At 29.1% G+C, this 19061-nt stretch overlaps 1 protein-coding gene across 3 annotated transcripts in view; it reads right to left on the reverse strand.

Moving 5' to 3' along the window:
• Positions 1-3917: 3917 nt before the first annotated feature.
• Positions 3918-19061, reverse strand: part of LOC125877046 (cytochrome b561 and DOMON domain-containing protein At5g47530-like) — a 35533-nt gene continuing 20389 nt past the window's right edge. For 2 of the 3 annotated variants that reach the window (XM_049558352.1, XM_049558351.1), the window contains exons 2-4: positions 5876-6285; positions 4889-5143; positions 3918-4427 (exon numbers count right to left, since the gene is read on the reverse strand). In XM_049558352.1, coding sequence (XP_049414309.1) covers positions 4104-4427; positions 4889-5143; positions 5876-6285 — 989 coding nt within the window. In that variant the 3' untranslated portion in view covers positions 3918-4103. Of the gene's footprint in view, positions 4428-4888; positions 5144-5875; positions 6624-19061 lie in introns of those variants that run through there. The other variant, XM_049558350.1, reaches the window with a different exon arrangement.

Below are 19061 nucleotides of genomic sequence, written 5' to 3' on the forward strand. Positions count from 1 at the left end.
TTCCGAAGTCGCTTGGTAGGATGTATAAAAATAGTGTTGAATAAGAACTAGTAATGCTGACATTAATAATATTAGTATTAGTTATGATAAGAATATTTCTTATACACTATTTGTTTTATTGTATTAATTAAAAATACTATGTATTGCATAATTTTTGATACTTTAATTCATTTATAAAAATACACTCCAAAAATACAATGAAAAGAAAGTGAAAAAATTTTTAAGGAACAATTGTGTCTTTAACTATAAGTATGTGTGCATTAAAAAATCTTTGCATTACTAATACTATTGTTTGTCAAGCATTAGTTCTAAATACTTTCCTGAACTTGTTTTTAATAAGAAAATATCACATTTTGATCAACTAAACATGAGAAAAGCTGTCTTTTACAAGAACTTGTGTTTCTTTCTTTTTGTTATTATTGCTTGCATTAGTCGGTGTCTTGTAACAGACTTTAGCCCTACCTTAAAAGGTAGAGAAACTATTTTTGATAGACCTTTGTCAAAAAAAAAAATTAAAAGCAAATCAAGAAAAAAAATAGTAATGAAAAAATCATGGTACAATACTATCGAAAGCATGTCAAAATATTCTAGAAAAAAGAAGAAGAAAGAAACATTAAGTATAACATTATCGAAGTACAAGAAAATCAAATACTAACATAATTAAAAGGACAGGAAACTACAAAAGTAATATTACGTACGACTCCTACTATGAAAAGATAAGTAAGACAAACGCGCTGTTATCTACTAATCTTTCACTCTAATTTGTGTACTTTACAGCCTCTTGTGTAAGGTCATGTTTTCGATAAGTTAAAATTGTATCATATCCTGTCTAATTACCTCTCTCCAATACTTCTTCGATTTATCCACTCCTCTCCTAAATTCATTCATAGTCAACCTCTCCCATACTCACACCTCTGCATAAGAAGCATTTGTACATCTACTCTTTACATATTCAAATTATTTTCAATTTCTGCCTCGCTTTCTACATTTTGTCCTCCACTGAGGTACTCCCACACTCACACACATTATTAGTATAAAAATATAGTATTCATCATGTTGAGTTTGAATTTTTCTTTTTAAGATTTAAGAGTTAAAAACACTTTAACTATCCGAACTTTTTGAGTTTTATACTTGAATTACTAAGTGTGAGCTTCCTATCTGAATTATCACTATATAATTAGCGAAACACACCTCGATTAATTTTTAATGAAATTGCCTAAGACGTGTTTTTATCCTTTTTAACTCTTTCAAAAACAATCTGAATATAAATAGTACTGCTAATTTCGTACTAATTAAGTCAACTTGATTAATTTATTTTGGTAAATTAGGTATTGACTAACAATGGAGCATTCTTCTAGAGAACGACTTTGCTTGCATTTGTAACTAGTGCTTCTCAACTTTGCCTCTTCCTAGTCCACTTCTTTAATTTATTTTTTAAGTTTCAACTTTCTAGAAGGCCCAATTGATGTTTTTCTAACCTGATGACAATATGCCACTTGGCAAACTATTAATTTTTTTAACTTTTTTTTTTGTGGATTGCTTATGACGAAAAGGACAACACGATGCACTAAAACTCCCGCTATGCACAGGGTCCGGGAAAAGGCCCAACCATAAGAGCCTATTATACGCAACCTTACCTTACTTTTCTACTAGAGGCTGTTGTCAAGGCTTGATGGCAAAATTTTTATACTATCAAAGAACTTTAAATAGTTATAGTAGGTTATTATTATTATTATTATATATTTCGAAGTTATTAACTTGAACATGTCTTAAGTAGTTACTTTTTTCTTACATTAAATTGTTAGTGTACAGAAATTAAACTCAAACATTATATGGGATAATAGATGAAAGGGAATGAAAAAAAGATACTAGTAGTAATGAATAAAACCACAAATAGGTGGTATCTCAACATATATGATGTATACAAGAATATATATCAATCTGCAAAGATCAAAAAGAAAAAAAAAACAAAATCTGACCAAACAACAAAAAACATAAAAACATACAAAAATGTTCAAAGTGACATTAAAGTTAACTTATGCCTGTTGATGAGTCCCATTGCCACAAGGATTAACAGTACCATTTGCTCGTTGGCAATCAGGTATTGACTAATAATGGAGCATTCTTCTAGAGAACGACTTTGCTTGCATTTGCAATTAGTGCTTCTCAACTTTGCCTATTCCTATTCCACTTCTTTACTCCTCTGATTTCATATTAATTGAATTGTTGAGATATTTTTTATTTTTTAAATTAACTTAATTATTCAATCTTCAAAACTATTATTAGAATGTTCTTTCAATTTTATCCTTCATTAGTTAGTATTAGAATTAATTATTAATTAATGTTTAGTTATTTATATCACAAATTTGATAATAATTAATAAGGGTAAAAATGAAAAGTTTGCCTAATTTATGTCTTAATCTTCTTTTCTTAAAGGGTGTGAGACGCCTCAACAATTCAATTAATTTGAAATGGAGGGAGTAATTTATTTTTTAAGTCTCAACTTCTAGAAGGCCCAATTCATGTTTTTCTAAGGGGAAATTGTATATAATAACAAACTATTAATTCAAATTAAATGTTATAACCATAGTTTGATTTAATTGTACCTCATAGCAAACTGTTGCTATTTCGCCTCTCTCCCTGGTGAATCTCGCTCGCCACTCTCGTTCACGCTGGGCAATCTCCCTCGCCTCTCTCGCTTTTATACAAACACAAATGTATAAAATGCGTTTGTGTTTGTATAAAACAAGAGAAAATTGTATGTATATATATATATATATATATATATATATATATATATATATATTCGTTACCCTCTCTCCCCTCTCCTAGATCTCGCTCACCACTCTCACTCGCCTTTCTCACTTTATACAAACACAAATGTATACATTGCGTTTGTGTTTGTATAAAGCGAGAGAAAATTGTACATACAAATACAAATGCATATATTTTCGTCCTATACACTTATGATTATACAAATACGATCTTCCCCTTCCCAGTTTTCTTTTGTCTTTCTCTCTTTCTCGTTTTATACAAACACAAATTATACAATTGATTCTTTTGTTTCTTTTGTGTATATATATACTAAAACAGATTATACAATTGCTTCTTTTGTATATGTATAGCGAAATACATATTAATAGCCATAGCAAATTGAGCGCAATTATGCAAACTATAGCTATAACATATAAATATGATTTTTATATTTGTTATATGTGAAAGTTGCTCTTTTTTCTAGCCTGATGACAATATGCCACTTGGCAAACAATTAATTCTTTTAACTTTTTTTTTTAGATTGCTTATGACGAAAAGGCAGCCCGATGCATTAAAACTCCCGCTATACACATGGTCTGGGAAAGGGCCCAACCATAAGAACCTATTGTATGCAGTCTTACCTTACTTTTCTGCTAGAGGCTATTTTCAGGATTTGGTGACAAAAAAATTATACTATCGAAGAACTTTAAATAGTTATAGTAGGTTATTGTTATTATTATTATTATTATTACTCCCTCCGTCCCTTTTTAGTTGTCCACTTTAGAAATGACACACAGATTAAGGCAACAATGATTAGCACAGTGAAGTTACAATTTTACCCTTATGACAACTTTTCACTTCAAAATTACAACCACTTATTTGAATTCAAGTGAAATAAATTGGAGGAAAACAACATACACTTTTACAATTTTCAAGAAGTGTAAATAAGGGTATAATAGGAAAAAATTTGTTGTCCTTTCTTGATTTGTCAAAATGGACAACTAAATAGGAACAACTAAAAAAGGAAATATGGACAAGTAAATAGGGACGGAGGGAGTATATATTTCGAAGTTATTAACTTGAACATGTCTTAAGTAGTTACTCTTCTCGCAGGTTATATTGCTAGTGTACAGAAATTAAATTCAAACATTGAAAGTGAATGAAAAGAAGATACTAGTAGTAATAAATAAAACCACAAATAGGTGGTCTCTCAACATATATGATGAATACAAGAATATATATCAATCTGCAAAGATCAAAAAGAAGAAAAAAAAAAACCAAAATCTGACCAAATAACAAAAAACATATAAACATACAAAAATGTTCAAAGTGACATTATTTAAGTTAACTTATGCCTGTTGATGAGTCCCATTTCCGTAAGGATTAACAGTACCATTTGTTCCATTTTGTGTGTGCTTGTTAGACTCTGTTTTTTTCCTTTTGATAACAATGAACCAAGTAAAGGCTTCTAATAAAACAGCAATGGCACCTATGGCTATGATCACACCAGTGTAAGCCCTCTTCCAATTTTTCTGTCCATTCAATGCATCAAATCCTTCGAAAACATTGGCGATGGCCAGACTTATTACCGCGTATCCAACAGCATGGTGGTAGATGTTCCAGTATAATCTGTACTTGTGGTCTGGCTTTGGCCTCAGAAGCAAAGCAAATACCTACAAAGTTTGTAATCATACAAATTAGTAACAATGAAGGTCGGGTATAATCCTTAGTTCAGGTGTCTAAATGAAAAAAAATGGGGCAAGTTTGAGGGGGCTGTCTATGTATTGAGACAAAAAAAGGGAAATTTTGATGCTCTTTATTTAAGGGTCCAGTCTTTTATGTGTTGACAAGTGCATACATAAGTGAATTCAGATTTATAGTTAATGCGGTCAAATAAGTAATAACAGTTAATTCAGTTGAACCTATCGCACTTACTATATCAAATGTGTATAACCCTTAGTTCATGTGTCTAAATGAAAAAAGAGGACAAGTTTGAGGGGTCGGCAATGTACTAAATCCCCCAAAAGGGATTTTTACAGACGTACACCAAAATTATAGCCGGCAAATGTATATTTGTGGGATATTAATGTATTAGTGAATTCAAGATTTAGAGTTAATGCGTTTAGATGGTTACCTGAAGAGTTCCGAGGCAAAAGAGAGTGATGCCAATGTTCCTGTGAGTAGTGAATTCGATACCGGTAGAATCACTGCCAAGTTTGAGACCAGTTCCCCATCCAGCAACACCAACAATATAGGCAGAAGTTTGACAAGCAACATGTATATAAAACCAAGCTGGATTTGCTGCTTTGAAAACCTTCAAGTACCTTGCAAATACTGCACCCATTGGCATTAACACTCCCCAACTCACTGCATTCAGTACTCCATGAACCTGCCAAATTTTCAAGATATCAAACATGTCAAATTCTTTGTTTCTTCTAATTATTTTGTTGGGGGTAGTGGATACAAAAAATGAGTAATATGGTCAGCGAGAATTTATATAGTCAACCCCAATTTGTTTGGGACAGATATGTAGCCTTCGTGCTGTTTATATCACGTTACCTAAAACTAGAACGCAATTCCATAATTTAAACTTGATGATTTCAACTTACGATTGAATCAATTGGACTTTCGAGATATAGGTTATGTATTGAAAATATTGTTCAATTGAGTTTAAACAAGGTTACGCATCCACCTTTACCTAAAAGATAAACTATAGGACACCGCCCATATAACAAGTGAGACTAGTAAGATGAAAAATAAAACAATTTATGTACATATTATAAGGGCTCATTTGGTTGGGAAACAAAACAATATCCCACGATTTTATCTCAACCAAACATGAGATAAATCCATCCTAATCCCTCGTACCAAACAAACTCTAATAGATTAAAAAGTAGTGATAGTCAAAAAATAAATACTCCCATTTCCTATAACTATGGCAATAAGAGTGTCGAGAAGAGAGAAAAGTCAGGATGACAAGCGCTCCACCTGCCAAGAAGGCAGCCGGAGCAGCGAGCAAGTGCTTCATGCCTTTTATACAAATCAACTCTAATCGATACCTACTGTCAGTGTATACAAGTTAAATTCCAACGAAATAAAGAAAGGGTATGCGAAAACTCACATTTCTTCTACGTTGTCTAGAAGTAACTGAGCTACCACCACCACCTAACTCTCCATTAGCAAAATCAACACTTCCAAAAGACCTCATATTATCACCAGACTGAGCATGAGCAGTCAAAGCCTGACCAGAAACAGCACCATTTTGCCAAGCTTGATTAAAACTAGTTCTTCCAGCAGGAAGTTCCAAAGTTGCAAAAATAATAAACTCATTATTCGAATACTCAGCTCCAATTCTCGGAACATTGAAACTCAAAGCCCCTTCTGCTAACTGAGTAGTATAACTAGAAACAGGGGAAGTGTAAGCATGGATTTCTCCACTAGAATTTCTAAATGCAACTAAACATTGTGAACCAACCATCATTGTTCCATCAATATTTAAACCCCAAGCTACCCAATCTGTATTTGGTACACCTCCATGTCTGTAAGCAAGATCAACTGTATGGTTATCTGGATGGTAACTCCAATGAAGAACAGAGTTTAGTAGAGGCAGAGCATTACAAGTTGCAAATATCTGGTTATTTCTGAATGCAAAAGCAGAGCAATTTTGATTCTGACCATAACTAGTAAAAAATAGACTTAAAATCAAGATTGATGAAAATAATAAAGTTGTTAAAAGTTTATTCATATTTGTGCTCTGTTTTTTTTTTGTCCTGTAAAAACTCAAATTCAAGAACTTGGGTAAGTCCCAAAATATTTCAAGAATTGGTTTTCTTGGGATTTGTGACGATTGAATCAAGAAAATTGAATTATTTGTTGAAATTTTGGGGTGAAGTAGCTTAGATTATATAGATTTTTGAAAGAGAAAAGGGAAAAGGAAGGTGAAGTAGGTGATGACAAATTCGAAGGAGTTAGTTGACCGCTTCCTCTATGTGGAATTTTAGGCATATAACCGCTTTAAAAAAATGGTGCGGTTGTAAGTACTCCTTACAAACAATTTTGAGTTCGAGCCTTAAGTATGAAATTGCTATTTTTGAGTTCGAGTTTTAGGTATGAAATCATGATTCTTTCAGAAAAAAAGATTTCGAGTTTTGAGTATGAAATTACTGGCTCCTTCAAATAAAGATTTTGAATTTGAATCTTGTGTATGAAATGTTTTTGTTAATGAGGTTTTACACACTATGGTTGAATTTTTTGACTTGAATTAGAATTTAATCTTGGGCGTATATGTGGAAACCAAAGTATACATTATTAGAAACACAATTAAGAGTTCTAATGGAAGTAATTAGGAAGGTGTTTGATTTTTATTTATATTTATATATTTTTCCTAGTTTTATATTGAATTAGATATTGAATATTTTTCTATAAATGACTAGACTTTGTGCTCAGAACAAATCTTTGCTTTCAAACTTGGAAAAGACATGAATTTACTAATTTAATATTTTGCTATTAATGAACGTAATTTGGATACTTTGGTCATATAGGAAGTGCTATTGTTTTTAAATATATTTTAGAAATTAGTAATAGAACAAGAGAATAATTCAATTTAGCTGAGGAGAGTAGTTGAACAATAAATATGTAAAGTGTAAACGGATGATATAATAATGTAATATTCTGACCTATTTTTTCAAATGAAAAATTATTTTAATTTACATGTCTTTTACTATTTAATTAATTTGTTTTAAGAAGGGCTAAATTTTAAAAAATAATAATTTATGTTTAGAACAAGGTCGATATAGAATGACATTTTAATTATGGTTTAGAATATCATCGTCTTAATTGTCCTATGTTGCAACTAGAGCCAAGTTGGTGGCAAAATTTAAAAAGATCCAAAGTTTTCGAACATATCTTCTTGTCTATTTGACTCTATTTTTTTTAAAAAAAATAATAAGCAGAATAAATATTTTTTTACTTAAGAAACTGCAAAAGGTTTTAGGAATATCACAAAGTTGGCAAAAAAAAAAAAATGAAGAGGAGGAAAATGATTATCTAATTATGGTTTTATTTTTATTAGAGAACTTCTCTAAATAAATATTTTCAAAAAAGACTGTTCAAACACCCTAAACATCATGACCTCAAGAAATATAATGTTGACTTCTTTTTTATCCTATATAATACTCCTTTGATTTCAATATATGTGGTATTTTGCGTATTCTTACAATCAATTTCATTCCGACCATGAATTTGAATATAAAACTAAAATATATTTATAATTAAATTTACATATTTGAAAACTATATAACAAGTAATATAAATTACGATACTTGTCAATTCAAAATACATCAATAATGAAGATTGTGATTAAATTTTTTTTGTTTAACTCTCAAAACTCAAAAATATTATATATATAAATTGAAACAGATGGAATAAAACAAAAGGTTTTACGATTAATACGTTCGGCGATCGGCAATATTAATAAAATCATGTTCGGCAAACGGCAATATAAAGTTAAGTATCTATTATTATATGACTTTGAGGGGATTATCAATTACCCACTTTTTATAATTAAAAATAAATTTCAATCTTTTTATAATTAAAAATAATTTAATTTTAAAATTATCTTTTACATTTAATAAAATAATTTATAATTATATAAATATCTAAAATACGTAATTTTAATTTTTTTATTCTTTTTAAATTTTATGTGAAGGCAAAATGTTGTCACGTAAAGTAGACGGAGTGAGCAATATTCTTGCCCTCTAGAATAGTAGAATATGGTTTACCATGATAAGTTGATCGTTATTTTGTCCACTTTCATTAAAAATTGCCACCACAATGTGGACAAATCTTACTAAAGAAAATATACTTATAAAAATATGGGATATGGTATAAGTATTCCCTTAGACTATGATCGAAATTTCAGCGACACACATTAACTAAACAAAGTTCCTATTACCCTCTCGAACCCAATTCTTTTGTAATATTTTACACCTTTTTGGTTTACGTGGCATCCAAACATCTTTTACGCGCCTCAACTGCGCAGAGTCACGGAGTGCGTCACGTAAGTCAAAAGGTGTACAAAATTACAAAAAAAAAAATTGAGTCCGAGGGGGTAATAACTAATAGGACCTTAGTTTAGTTAAAGTTTGTCTTTTGGGATTTCGGTCATAGCAATCTAGGGGGGACGGGTAATTGTGCCTTATCCCTAAAAATAATGTTCTTTTGAGAGAATACTCTATTTCAAAAAGAATGACATGTTTTTTTTTCTTAGGTTTGTTTTCTAAAATATTGATTTTTTTTATAACATTTTAATTTCAATTTTCCATGTAACATGCTTAAGGACACACATAAAATTAAAGGGTATTATCAAATATTGACATAACTTTAATTTAGGACCATAAAATTAAAAAATCTTTTTTATTTCTTCATACCAAGTCAAATTAGGCCATTCATTTTTAAATAGAAAAGTAATGATATCCATGTTTTACTCTTGCAACAACGAAGCTTTTTTTCCCCCCACCGTCTTTCTAGTATTGATGGATCCCAATTAACGTGGAACATAATGAAAGTAAAAAAGACAAAACGGAAAGAGAAGACCTTTTGTTCATGTTTTTAGAACATTTGGCTGTTATTTATTTATTAAATTAATGACTTGGAATAATTATTGTCTTAGTGATGTATGGGTGATGTCAATATGGGTTGTAGTGCAGTAATTATAAGGCTGTTTCATTCTTAATTAAAAGTTTTGTATTTGAGTCTGTGTATGATTTTTTTTTTGTTAGGAGCGCCACCTCAAGTACGCCCTGCAATGCATGATTCAAATTTAATTGAAGTTCTAATGCGAGTTGAAGTGGATGAATTGAATCCAGCTACATTTAATCATATGTCATGGCTTTGAGTTATGATAATAGACCATAGAGAGAAAATTCATTGTAGAAAGTGATTTGGGATTTTTTTTAATGGGCCCTTCAACACAATTTAAATTTTATTGTTTTAGGTCATAAAACCGAATTTGTTAAATGTTGTGCGATTTATTTTTACCACGTCTCAAGCTATAAGAATTTTCGTTATTTCTAATAATTTCCCAACATACACTTCATCTTATATGAAATGACAACCTTGTACATCAGTTAGCTTATAAAGAAAGTAAAGTAAACAATAAAATAGAAGTCATCAAACGGAAGTCCAATAATTGTTTAAGAATTACGGATTGAATAACTATTAACTTAAGAAATACGTCCAAAATGATGGATGATTTGAATATTGAGATCTCCTAAGTTTTTTTACTCAAAAAAAATTCCAGAAAAAGTACAATTTAAAAGGTAAAATTAAATATTTCATTCGTTTCGAATTTCGAATACATGCACATAACTTCTTAAAAAAAAGAAACAAACAAACAGAAATCTAAATGTGTTCTTTAATTTGAAATTATTTTATAAACAATTATACTTGAATCTAATTAGTCCTATATTTAACAAAAAAAAAAAAAAGTAAAGGTGAATAATATTTTTATTATTCTTAGGAATTTTTCTTTTAGTTTCCCACCCAGATTTTCACGCCGCGTAGGGTCTCATTCGGGGGAAGCGCTCCCTATCAAGAATTTTTTCTTACATAACTCGAGACCTCTTGTTAAGGAAGTAGTCTCATTCACTGCACCACATTCGATGTGCTATAATGAATTGGTGATATTATATTTTTACCAATTAAATATAAAAGTGAAGACAAAAGAGAAGTAAAAGAAAGGATTAATAATGAGAAACTTATAAACAAACATAAGGAAGTTAATTATATTAGGACATGGAGATGGCGTGTTGACCCAGAGTTAGTTGACTAAGCATTGTATTATAACAAGTCATGACTTACATATATTAAAAGAAAGTTTCATAAAATTAAATATTAGAATTTAAGATATACTAATAAGTACATACATTGCATGCAAATGCAATAATGCGTGTGCATGGGCCTTTTTTCGTAGGTTCATGCAATTAATTGGAGATAATTAATTCAACACCCAAACTTGACCTAACCCTACTTATCATTTTCATACAACTCATCAATTTATTATAAACCCATTCCTCATTAATCATCCTTCTTATTCTCTCGTTTCATTTTATGTTACACCGTTTAAAATATGGAGTTACTCAGGAGCGGAGCTGCATTAGATTTTCAAACCTCCTTCAACAAAAGTGAATAATTTTTATGTTAATTTGAACATAATTTTTTTTTTTAAAAAAAATAAAATTATATTTTTAAAAAAATATTATAAATGATATTAATTAACGATTCAAAATATTAAAGAGGCAGCTAAAAATATAAATGAAAGAAAAAGCTATTTGACGTTCCAAACAGAAATAGTTGCACAAAGTGGAACCGAAAGAGTAATAATTAAATTCCTTCGTCTTTTTTTTTCCTTTTTTCTATTGTAGAGTAGTGGATGCACTACAATAAATAAAGAATTTTATGAAAATAATATAATTATCGCTATATTATATTTAACAACAATTACAACTATAAAAATTTATAATCAACATTATATTCTATATAAATATCATTAAAGATTTTAGCTATTCTGGACCCAATGATTTAACTCAATTATCCCTAAAATACTTTAAAACAATAACCAATACGGCTAAAAAGAAAATTTATCGTCATAATTTTTGTTATAATGAAATGATATAAATTTGCGCATATATTCTGCTAATAGTTCATGTTACATTTTTTTTTTTGGCCGTCATCATAATTAATTACTACTATTATCTTTTAAAGATTCATGCAACGTGGTCAATGAATTTAGTAGGTTATTGACGTATATTTTGAAAGACCAAATCAATAATGTTAAATCTAATTATATATGTATCTGCTTATACGAAATTTCCTCTTACCATTAACAATTAATTTTTCTAAGGGTAATCTCAAGTGAAGTGTCGTATGCGTTTCTTTAATTATGGGAGATTAATAAGTGATAAACATGTCTGCTTAGAAAAAGTAAACTATATCATTAATATTAAAAAAATTGCAACCGTTCATGATGTGATTTCTTGCTCGAAAACTCATCGGAATTTATTGAGTGCCAACCTGAAACATATCGATAAGTTCCAAAACACTGGATTGATCTACGAAAAGTCTTAAATCAAGATATTTTGGTTTAATTTAAGTACTCATAATTAAGAATCGAAATGTGGATTTAGAATTGTACATGAAGTATCAAACATTTGGAGATATCTACTTCACATGTTCGACTTGATCGTCCAAGTAACTTATCAATAAGATGATGCTTCCAAGATGCACCATTGAGAAAAGAAAGAAAATGTATTAAGTGAGAATTGATTTCGATCCTCTAAATAAATAACATAGCATTCGATCAAGTACATCATTAAAAAATATATACATACACTTTAAAAATATATATCATAAGTACATATATATACACTACCTAGTTTTTTAGAAAGATCATGGATTTGCGTACTATAATTTTAGGTTATAAATTCACCCTTGCATAGCATATAATACATAAATTATATTAGTAACTTGTATATCCAGTAATTAGTAAATATAATCGGTTTTCCTAACAAAATAGCAGCGAGGATTGGCTTCAAAATAATTACTTAGACAACCCGTATACATAATATCTAAATAGCTAAATAAAAATAATATACTTTTAATATATTAAAATACATAAATAAAAGTAAAAAAATAAATATATATTTTTAATATAATAAATAAGTAAAACTCAACTGAGAAAGTATATGTATCCCATGTCCGATAAAAATAATTAAACTTGCATACAGCCAGGAGCGGATCCACTTTATACCAAGGGGTGTCACCCGACGACACTGATTTGTTGAATTTTTTTTTATATTTATATGCATAAAAAACTTAAAAAAGAAAAACAAAATATAACTACTATTAAAAGAAATCGTAGTTGATGATGGACAAATAAGCGATTTTCGCCTGTTGTTATGACTTGTGAACGGGAGGTCCTGAGTTTGATCCTCAACAAGCATGTTTTTATGTTTGATTTTTTCATTTTAGTTGAATTTTATTCATTTTTTTTATGGAATTAATTTCATAAAAACTTATCGTTAAGAGTTGCAGTAATTTATATGTTTTATAAGTATGTTTTAAATAATTTTTATTAATATAATGTTGTTATATTTTTTTAAATAATGACACCGCATTAAAAAAAATATCGTGCGTACACAACAAACAAACTCCAATGATATAACTATCAAAAATGAAAATAAGAATAATATAGATGGTAAATTACATTATGTAGCAACCTTATTTTGACTTTTTACCAACCCACTTTTGCCTTCTGTAAATTGATGTGGTGAGTCGTTAAACTATATTAATTAAAAAAAATTAAGAAATTGTTTGGTATGAAAGATAAGATGGATTAATTCAAAGTAAATTTGAGATAAAATTTGTTCTGTATTTGAATATTATTTCAAATTTAATTATCAAATATTTCGTCTTATCTCATTTAATTTGAGATTATTTAATCACATTTCCCTAATAAAATAAATTAGTCCAAATTACAATTTCAAATTCAATAATTTAGTTGTTTACCAAACAACCTCAAAAATATTTTAAATCACACACTTCAAAATCCTCACCTAATTCCTCTTTTATTGGACATGCTACAAAGTCTTTTTCTTTGTTAGGTTCCCAATTTTTTACACTTCAATGACTAGGTCATCTAGGTTATTCTAGAAATATGGAACACCTAGACTAGAATTTTGTTTGTTTTGCAAGAAATTTTAAATTTATAATAAGAAGAAATCAAAACAAAATGGTCCAAACATTAGAAAATTGATTTGACTACCTAATGGTCAAACTCTCCATCTTTCTTTGATGGAGTGGAATATACTTGAGGGTGGGAATCATGAAATTAGAATTAGATTATGAAAATTTTGATTTTTTTAATTTGAAAAATTATTATCCAAATTTAAATCAAATATATTATATAGTTATATACTAAGTTTATGATAATACTTTTGGGTTTAACTTTTATTCATCGAAGATATATGCTCGATATTTTATCCGAAATAGCAAGTATTTAAAAAAAAAATATAATACATAGTGAAAATTTAAATTTTATATGTTTCACTTTGTATTTTTTCACTTGGAGTTGTATTTATTCACTTTATATCAATGTATTTATTCACTCTGATACAAAGTGAACCAATACAGAATAAACATATATAGAACAAATTGATACACTAAATTATTTTTTACCTTTATAATTAATAAAATTATCATTATGATTTCATAATTAAAACTCAAAGCTAAGTATCATTGTTTTTGGAATTTCCTCCGATATAAAAGGAAGTTCGTTAATCGTACACCAGTCAAAATAACTAACGTGTGGATACCTTCGTACACTTTCAAGTCATATACTAAATCCTAATATTATAAAATAAATTTAAATAATACATTTTCCGTTCATTTTTACTTGTCACTAGTTGACACACCTACTAAGAAAATAATTATTGATATAAGTATTTTACCAAACTATCTCTATTAAATGATGTTTAGTATTAGGCCATGGAAAACGATTCGGAAAAATAAGTATTTAATGTTGAGGTAAAACATGAAAAAATATAATTCTATTTTTTTGATATGTCGAAAGTGATAAATAAAAATAAAAATCTATTTTAGAAATAAGTAACAAGTAAAAGCGAACGAAGGAAGTATATTATATGGCCTAATATATTACAAGCACTTGGAACCAAATTTCAAGATATATTTGTTTAATTTATCAAGGAAAATTAAAGAGACAATTACATTACATCAAACAAGATTAATTTCAAATTAGCACCAAAAAGGAAAAAGAAATCTACAAAGTGAAGACCCATTGTTTACGTGATGTTTAACTCATCAAAGAGAAAGATACTACATTTATGATTGATTTCCCGGTAAAAACTTAATTGCATTAGTATTTTTGACGTGAAATATAAAATTCACTAAAATTACAATAAATAATATATTTGAACTTATAACTTTAAAAATATAACGAGTTCAATGTTAAAAATCTTAAAGATTGAACGCATAAAATTTAAATCTTGAATCCGTCTCTGTCACCGATAAAAGACATTTGTATTTCATACCCACACTATATATAGTTAAGTCGTATTCTTTCTTAATATGAACTCATACATTTGGAATGGATGACATATATAAAGGAAGGATTCTCTAAGATATATGAGTATAATATTTAATTTTAAAGTGAGAGATGGTATCTCGAATGAAATTGTTACTTTCAAAAAATTTAATTAAAGCAAAGGTCTAATTTTTCACGTAATTTGTTGATCAAATTAACGATTCTATCATGAAGTAGTAACACTACTTTATAAATAAAGTTGGTAAAGCATGCAATTTTCACCTCATTGGAATTGACAGTATCGAAAAGGTCATGTCTAAGTAGAACATTTCCCACATCAAAACATGAGAATTATAAGCTATTTGAAGAAGTCCAAAAAAGAAACAAAAGCTGAACTACTAACAACTCACCGGGGGCGGCATCACAATGTAGGAAGCAGGTTCGACATAATTCAATACATAATTTTATTTGGTTCAAATTGAACCTAATATTTATCTTTAAAAAAAAATAAAATTTTGAATTCATAAACTTTAAATCTTGATTCAACCGCTTCACTCTAACAAACTCAGTGCTTCATTCCTTATATATTGATTAGAGTTTAATGTTACGATTAGATCAACTACGTCCACTTTATGGCCATTGCCTTTGCTCACAACTCTTCATATTACACTTCTCTCAACCAATGAAAGTTACAACCTTCACCCCTTGCATATAGATTATAGAATCCATCATTTACACACGGATGGCTCAATTAGGCTTGGGACTAAAGTCAAATTTTACAAAAAGGTTTTAATTGATATATATATATATATATGTTTTACTCGAAAAATATAAATAAAAAAAATGACTAAATTTTCAAAAAATCGATTAAACTTATGATTTAAAAGAAATCGAATTTCCAAAAAAAAAAACAGAGTCGCCACTTATTTTTTTTAGTAAAAATCAAAGAAAAAAACTTAAGGTTTTCAAAAGATTCAAATAGATAAAATCGATTGAAAATAAATGGTTCGAAGTTCAATGTACATTTCGAGAAGATGTTAGGCCCTCGAAATGTCTGTTAACTTGCGGTTGACCGGTGATTTGACTAAAAATAACTTGACTAATTTTTAAAATTTTAACTAAGTAAAAGAACTCATTTTTTATTTACTTATTTATTACTATTATTTTCTAATTAATTATTTTTTAAAGGGAAATAAACTAAAGGGGATCATTCTAAAGGGAAGTGATTTAAGTGTAGATAATACCAAAATTGAAATGGAAGTTAGGTAATAAAAAAATATATAAAATAAATGTTTATATTTTTGAATACAAAAGCGAAATGGTTATCTATGGAAATTTAATTAGATCACACCATAAAATAAAGGAAAAGGGTCTGATATACCCCTCAACTTTGTTATTTGAAGTTAATATGCCCCTCGTTATGAAAGTGGCTCATATATACCCTTACCTTTATACAAACGGCTCACATATACCCCTACCGTTACAAAATGAGCTCACATATACCCTTCATTTAACGGAAGTGAAAAAATTAATTTTAAACTTATATTTTTGACTTATAATTTTTTTAAAATCATTTAGAGGTATATAGGATTCTTCTAGCAAAGTTCAAGGTATATTTCAATATTTTTCATACATAAGTTATTTTTTGATATCTTTGATTTTCATTATTTTAGTTTCTTATTTTTATTTTATTTTTTTCTTTCATTCCTTAGTGTAAAGAAAAAAATTAAAACTATTTTTTTTGTGGCTATATTATACTTTAAAACAAATTTTTTTTGTCTATATTGTAATTTAATTTTTGTATTTGAAGAAAAAAAAATTGGTCATCTATAATAAGTTTTAAAAGAATATTAGTGAAACATAAATAAATTTGACCATCAAAATAATAAATCTAAATTAGTCATTGAAACAAAAAAAAAAGTCAAAAAAATATTTTTGAGGAAGATTAAATATACCCGTATGGGATTATAGTTTTTTTTAAAAAATAAAAATAAAAAATGAAACTAAAATTATTATTTTTTCATTTCCGTTAGAGGGAAAGGGTATGTGTGAGTCATTTGTATATGAGTAGGGGTATATATGAGCCACTTTCATAACGAGGGGTATATCAGCTCTAAATGACAAAGTTGAGGGGTATATCATACCCTTTTCCCTAAAACAAATAAAGTTAGTCAAATAATACAATAGGTAAAGAGCAAGGGAAAGAAATATCAATTGGGCCTTTGGCCCAAATTTGTGAACTTGTCCTAATATTAAAATGACCAAAACGTGAATTTGGGCCTATTTAATTAAAATTTCGCTGCTGGCCCATTCTTTTGGGCTTTTTAGGCCCATTTTCGCTGCCCCTGGACCTGCTAGCAATGGGTCAAGGCCTTTGGACCTATTTTCCTTCAGAAAATATGTGTATATTATTTACGTATATCACTGTATACAGGCTGTATTTAGGATCATTTTCATGTATATGGGGCCGTATTCCAAATGTATACACCCCTTTTCAACCCCTACAACCTGTATTTCTGGTTTTTAATATTTTAGATCTGTATACCAGTGTATACAACTCGTTTTCTGGACTTTTGGGACTTATATTTCCTCATTCCACCTGCATTTTGCCTCCAAGGACCTGTTCACCAGCTTCTCTATGATCCAAATGAAAGAGAGGTTGACTCGATGAGGAAGACTTGAGCCTATGGCTCAATTTAAAAATGCAAAAGAGAGGAGAAAGAGTCCACCATGAACTCAAAGGAGTTTCCACATGCAAACGAAGCAAAGGAAAAAAATTACTCCCTCTGTCCAATTTATGTGACACATTTTAGATTTCGAGATTCAAACAAGTCTATATTTGACCGTAAATTTTTCATATATCTTTTAAATAGTTTGAATTAACAATTATCGAGACTTATATTACTTTTTATGTAGTTTACAAATATATAAATTTCATTTTAAATAATTTGAAGATTTCATGAGCAAATTCTCGGTCAAACTTAAATTGTTTGACTCTCAAAAAGCGAAATGTGTCATATAAATTGGGACAGAGGGAGTAATATATAAACCAACTTGAGATAAAAATAGAGAGAGTAACACGATTTATTTAAGAACTATGAACGAGCTCAAGAGAGTATAAATCGACATACAATCCTACTAAAGTATATTACACAGAGACACATTAAAAGCTAACGAACTTTAAAAGAGTAACTAAGAGAGCATGTTGATCATTCCAAGTCGAATGAGTCAATACAGTAGCTAGCAACACATGCATATGGACAACAAACATATAAAAAAAATGCCAAAGTCATCTGTAGCCACTCAAAGTTGTCCTCATTATTCATTTAGACACCTCAACTACACCTAGTACCTATTGAACACCTCTACCACCCCAGATTTCAACCATCTAAGCATTTTTTGCCTACATGGCAAATCGTTTGTGATTCACGCAAATCAGGCGCGTGAATTGTTTTTTCTCCCATTTTTTACCCTGCATTTAAGACATCCAACGTTAACTTGGATGTTTTAACATTAAAATCTTCTTCTTCCCCCAAATACATTTTAGAACCCTAATCCCCAATTCTCTCTTCTTCCTCTAAATATCCAACGTTTCTCTCTTTTAAATCAGTTGTGTTTTATCAAATGTCACAAAGTTCAGTGAATATCGAGGAAGTCGATGTATGTAAGTGTGGTTATTATTGTCGACTGAAAACTTCGAGGACTCCATTGAACCCAGGTCGTCGATTTTTTGGATGCAAAGCATCAAAGGTTTGTAGTTATTTGAACAAAGACTACTGTTATTGTATTATTTGAAAAATCAACATTTTTGTATATTTATTACTGTTATGTGGTTTGTAGGAAAATGGTGGATGTGGCTATTTTAGATGGATTGATCCGTCACTTGAAAATGTTGATGAATCATCCTTAATGAATAGATTCATAGATGGTCATAATCCGATTGATCGACTAAAGAGAAAAGTGAAAGAGCTTGAAGAAGAAAGGGATTCTTTGAAATTTCAATTGAATGAAAATGAAGAGAAGATGATGGTATTGAACAAGAAGCTCAAGGAAGTTAAACTCCAAAGGGATTGGGAAAATGTCAAATTTAACCGAGTTGTGATTGTTTTTCTTTGTCTGCTAACTATAAAATGGTTCTTTAATATTGTGTAGTTCAAAATTGTAGTACTTAATTGTTTAGTTTTGCAGTAGTTAGGAGGCTATTTCA

The sequence above is a fragment of the Solanum stenotomum genome, chromosome 9, assembly GCF_019186545.1.
Source record: "Solanum stenotomum isolate F172 chromosome 9, ASM1918654v1, whole genome shotgun sequence".
Taxonomy (NCBI): domain Eukaryota; kingdom Viridiplantae; phylum Streptophyta; class Magnoliopsida; order Solanales; family Solanaceae; genus Solanum; species Solanum stenotomum.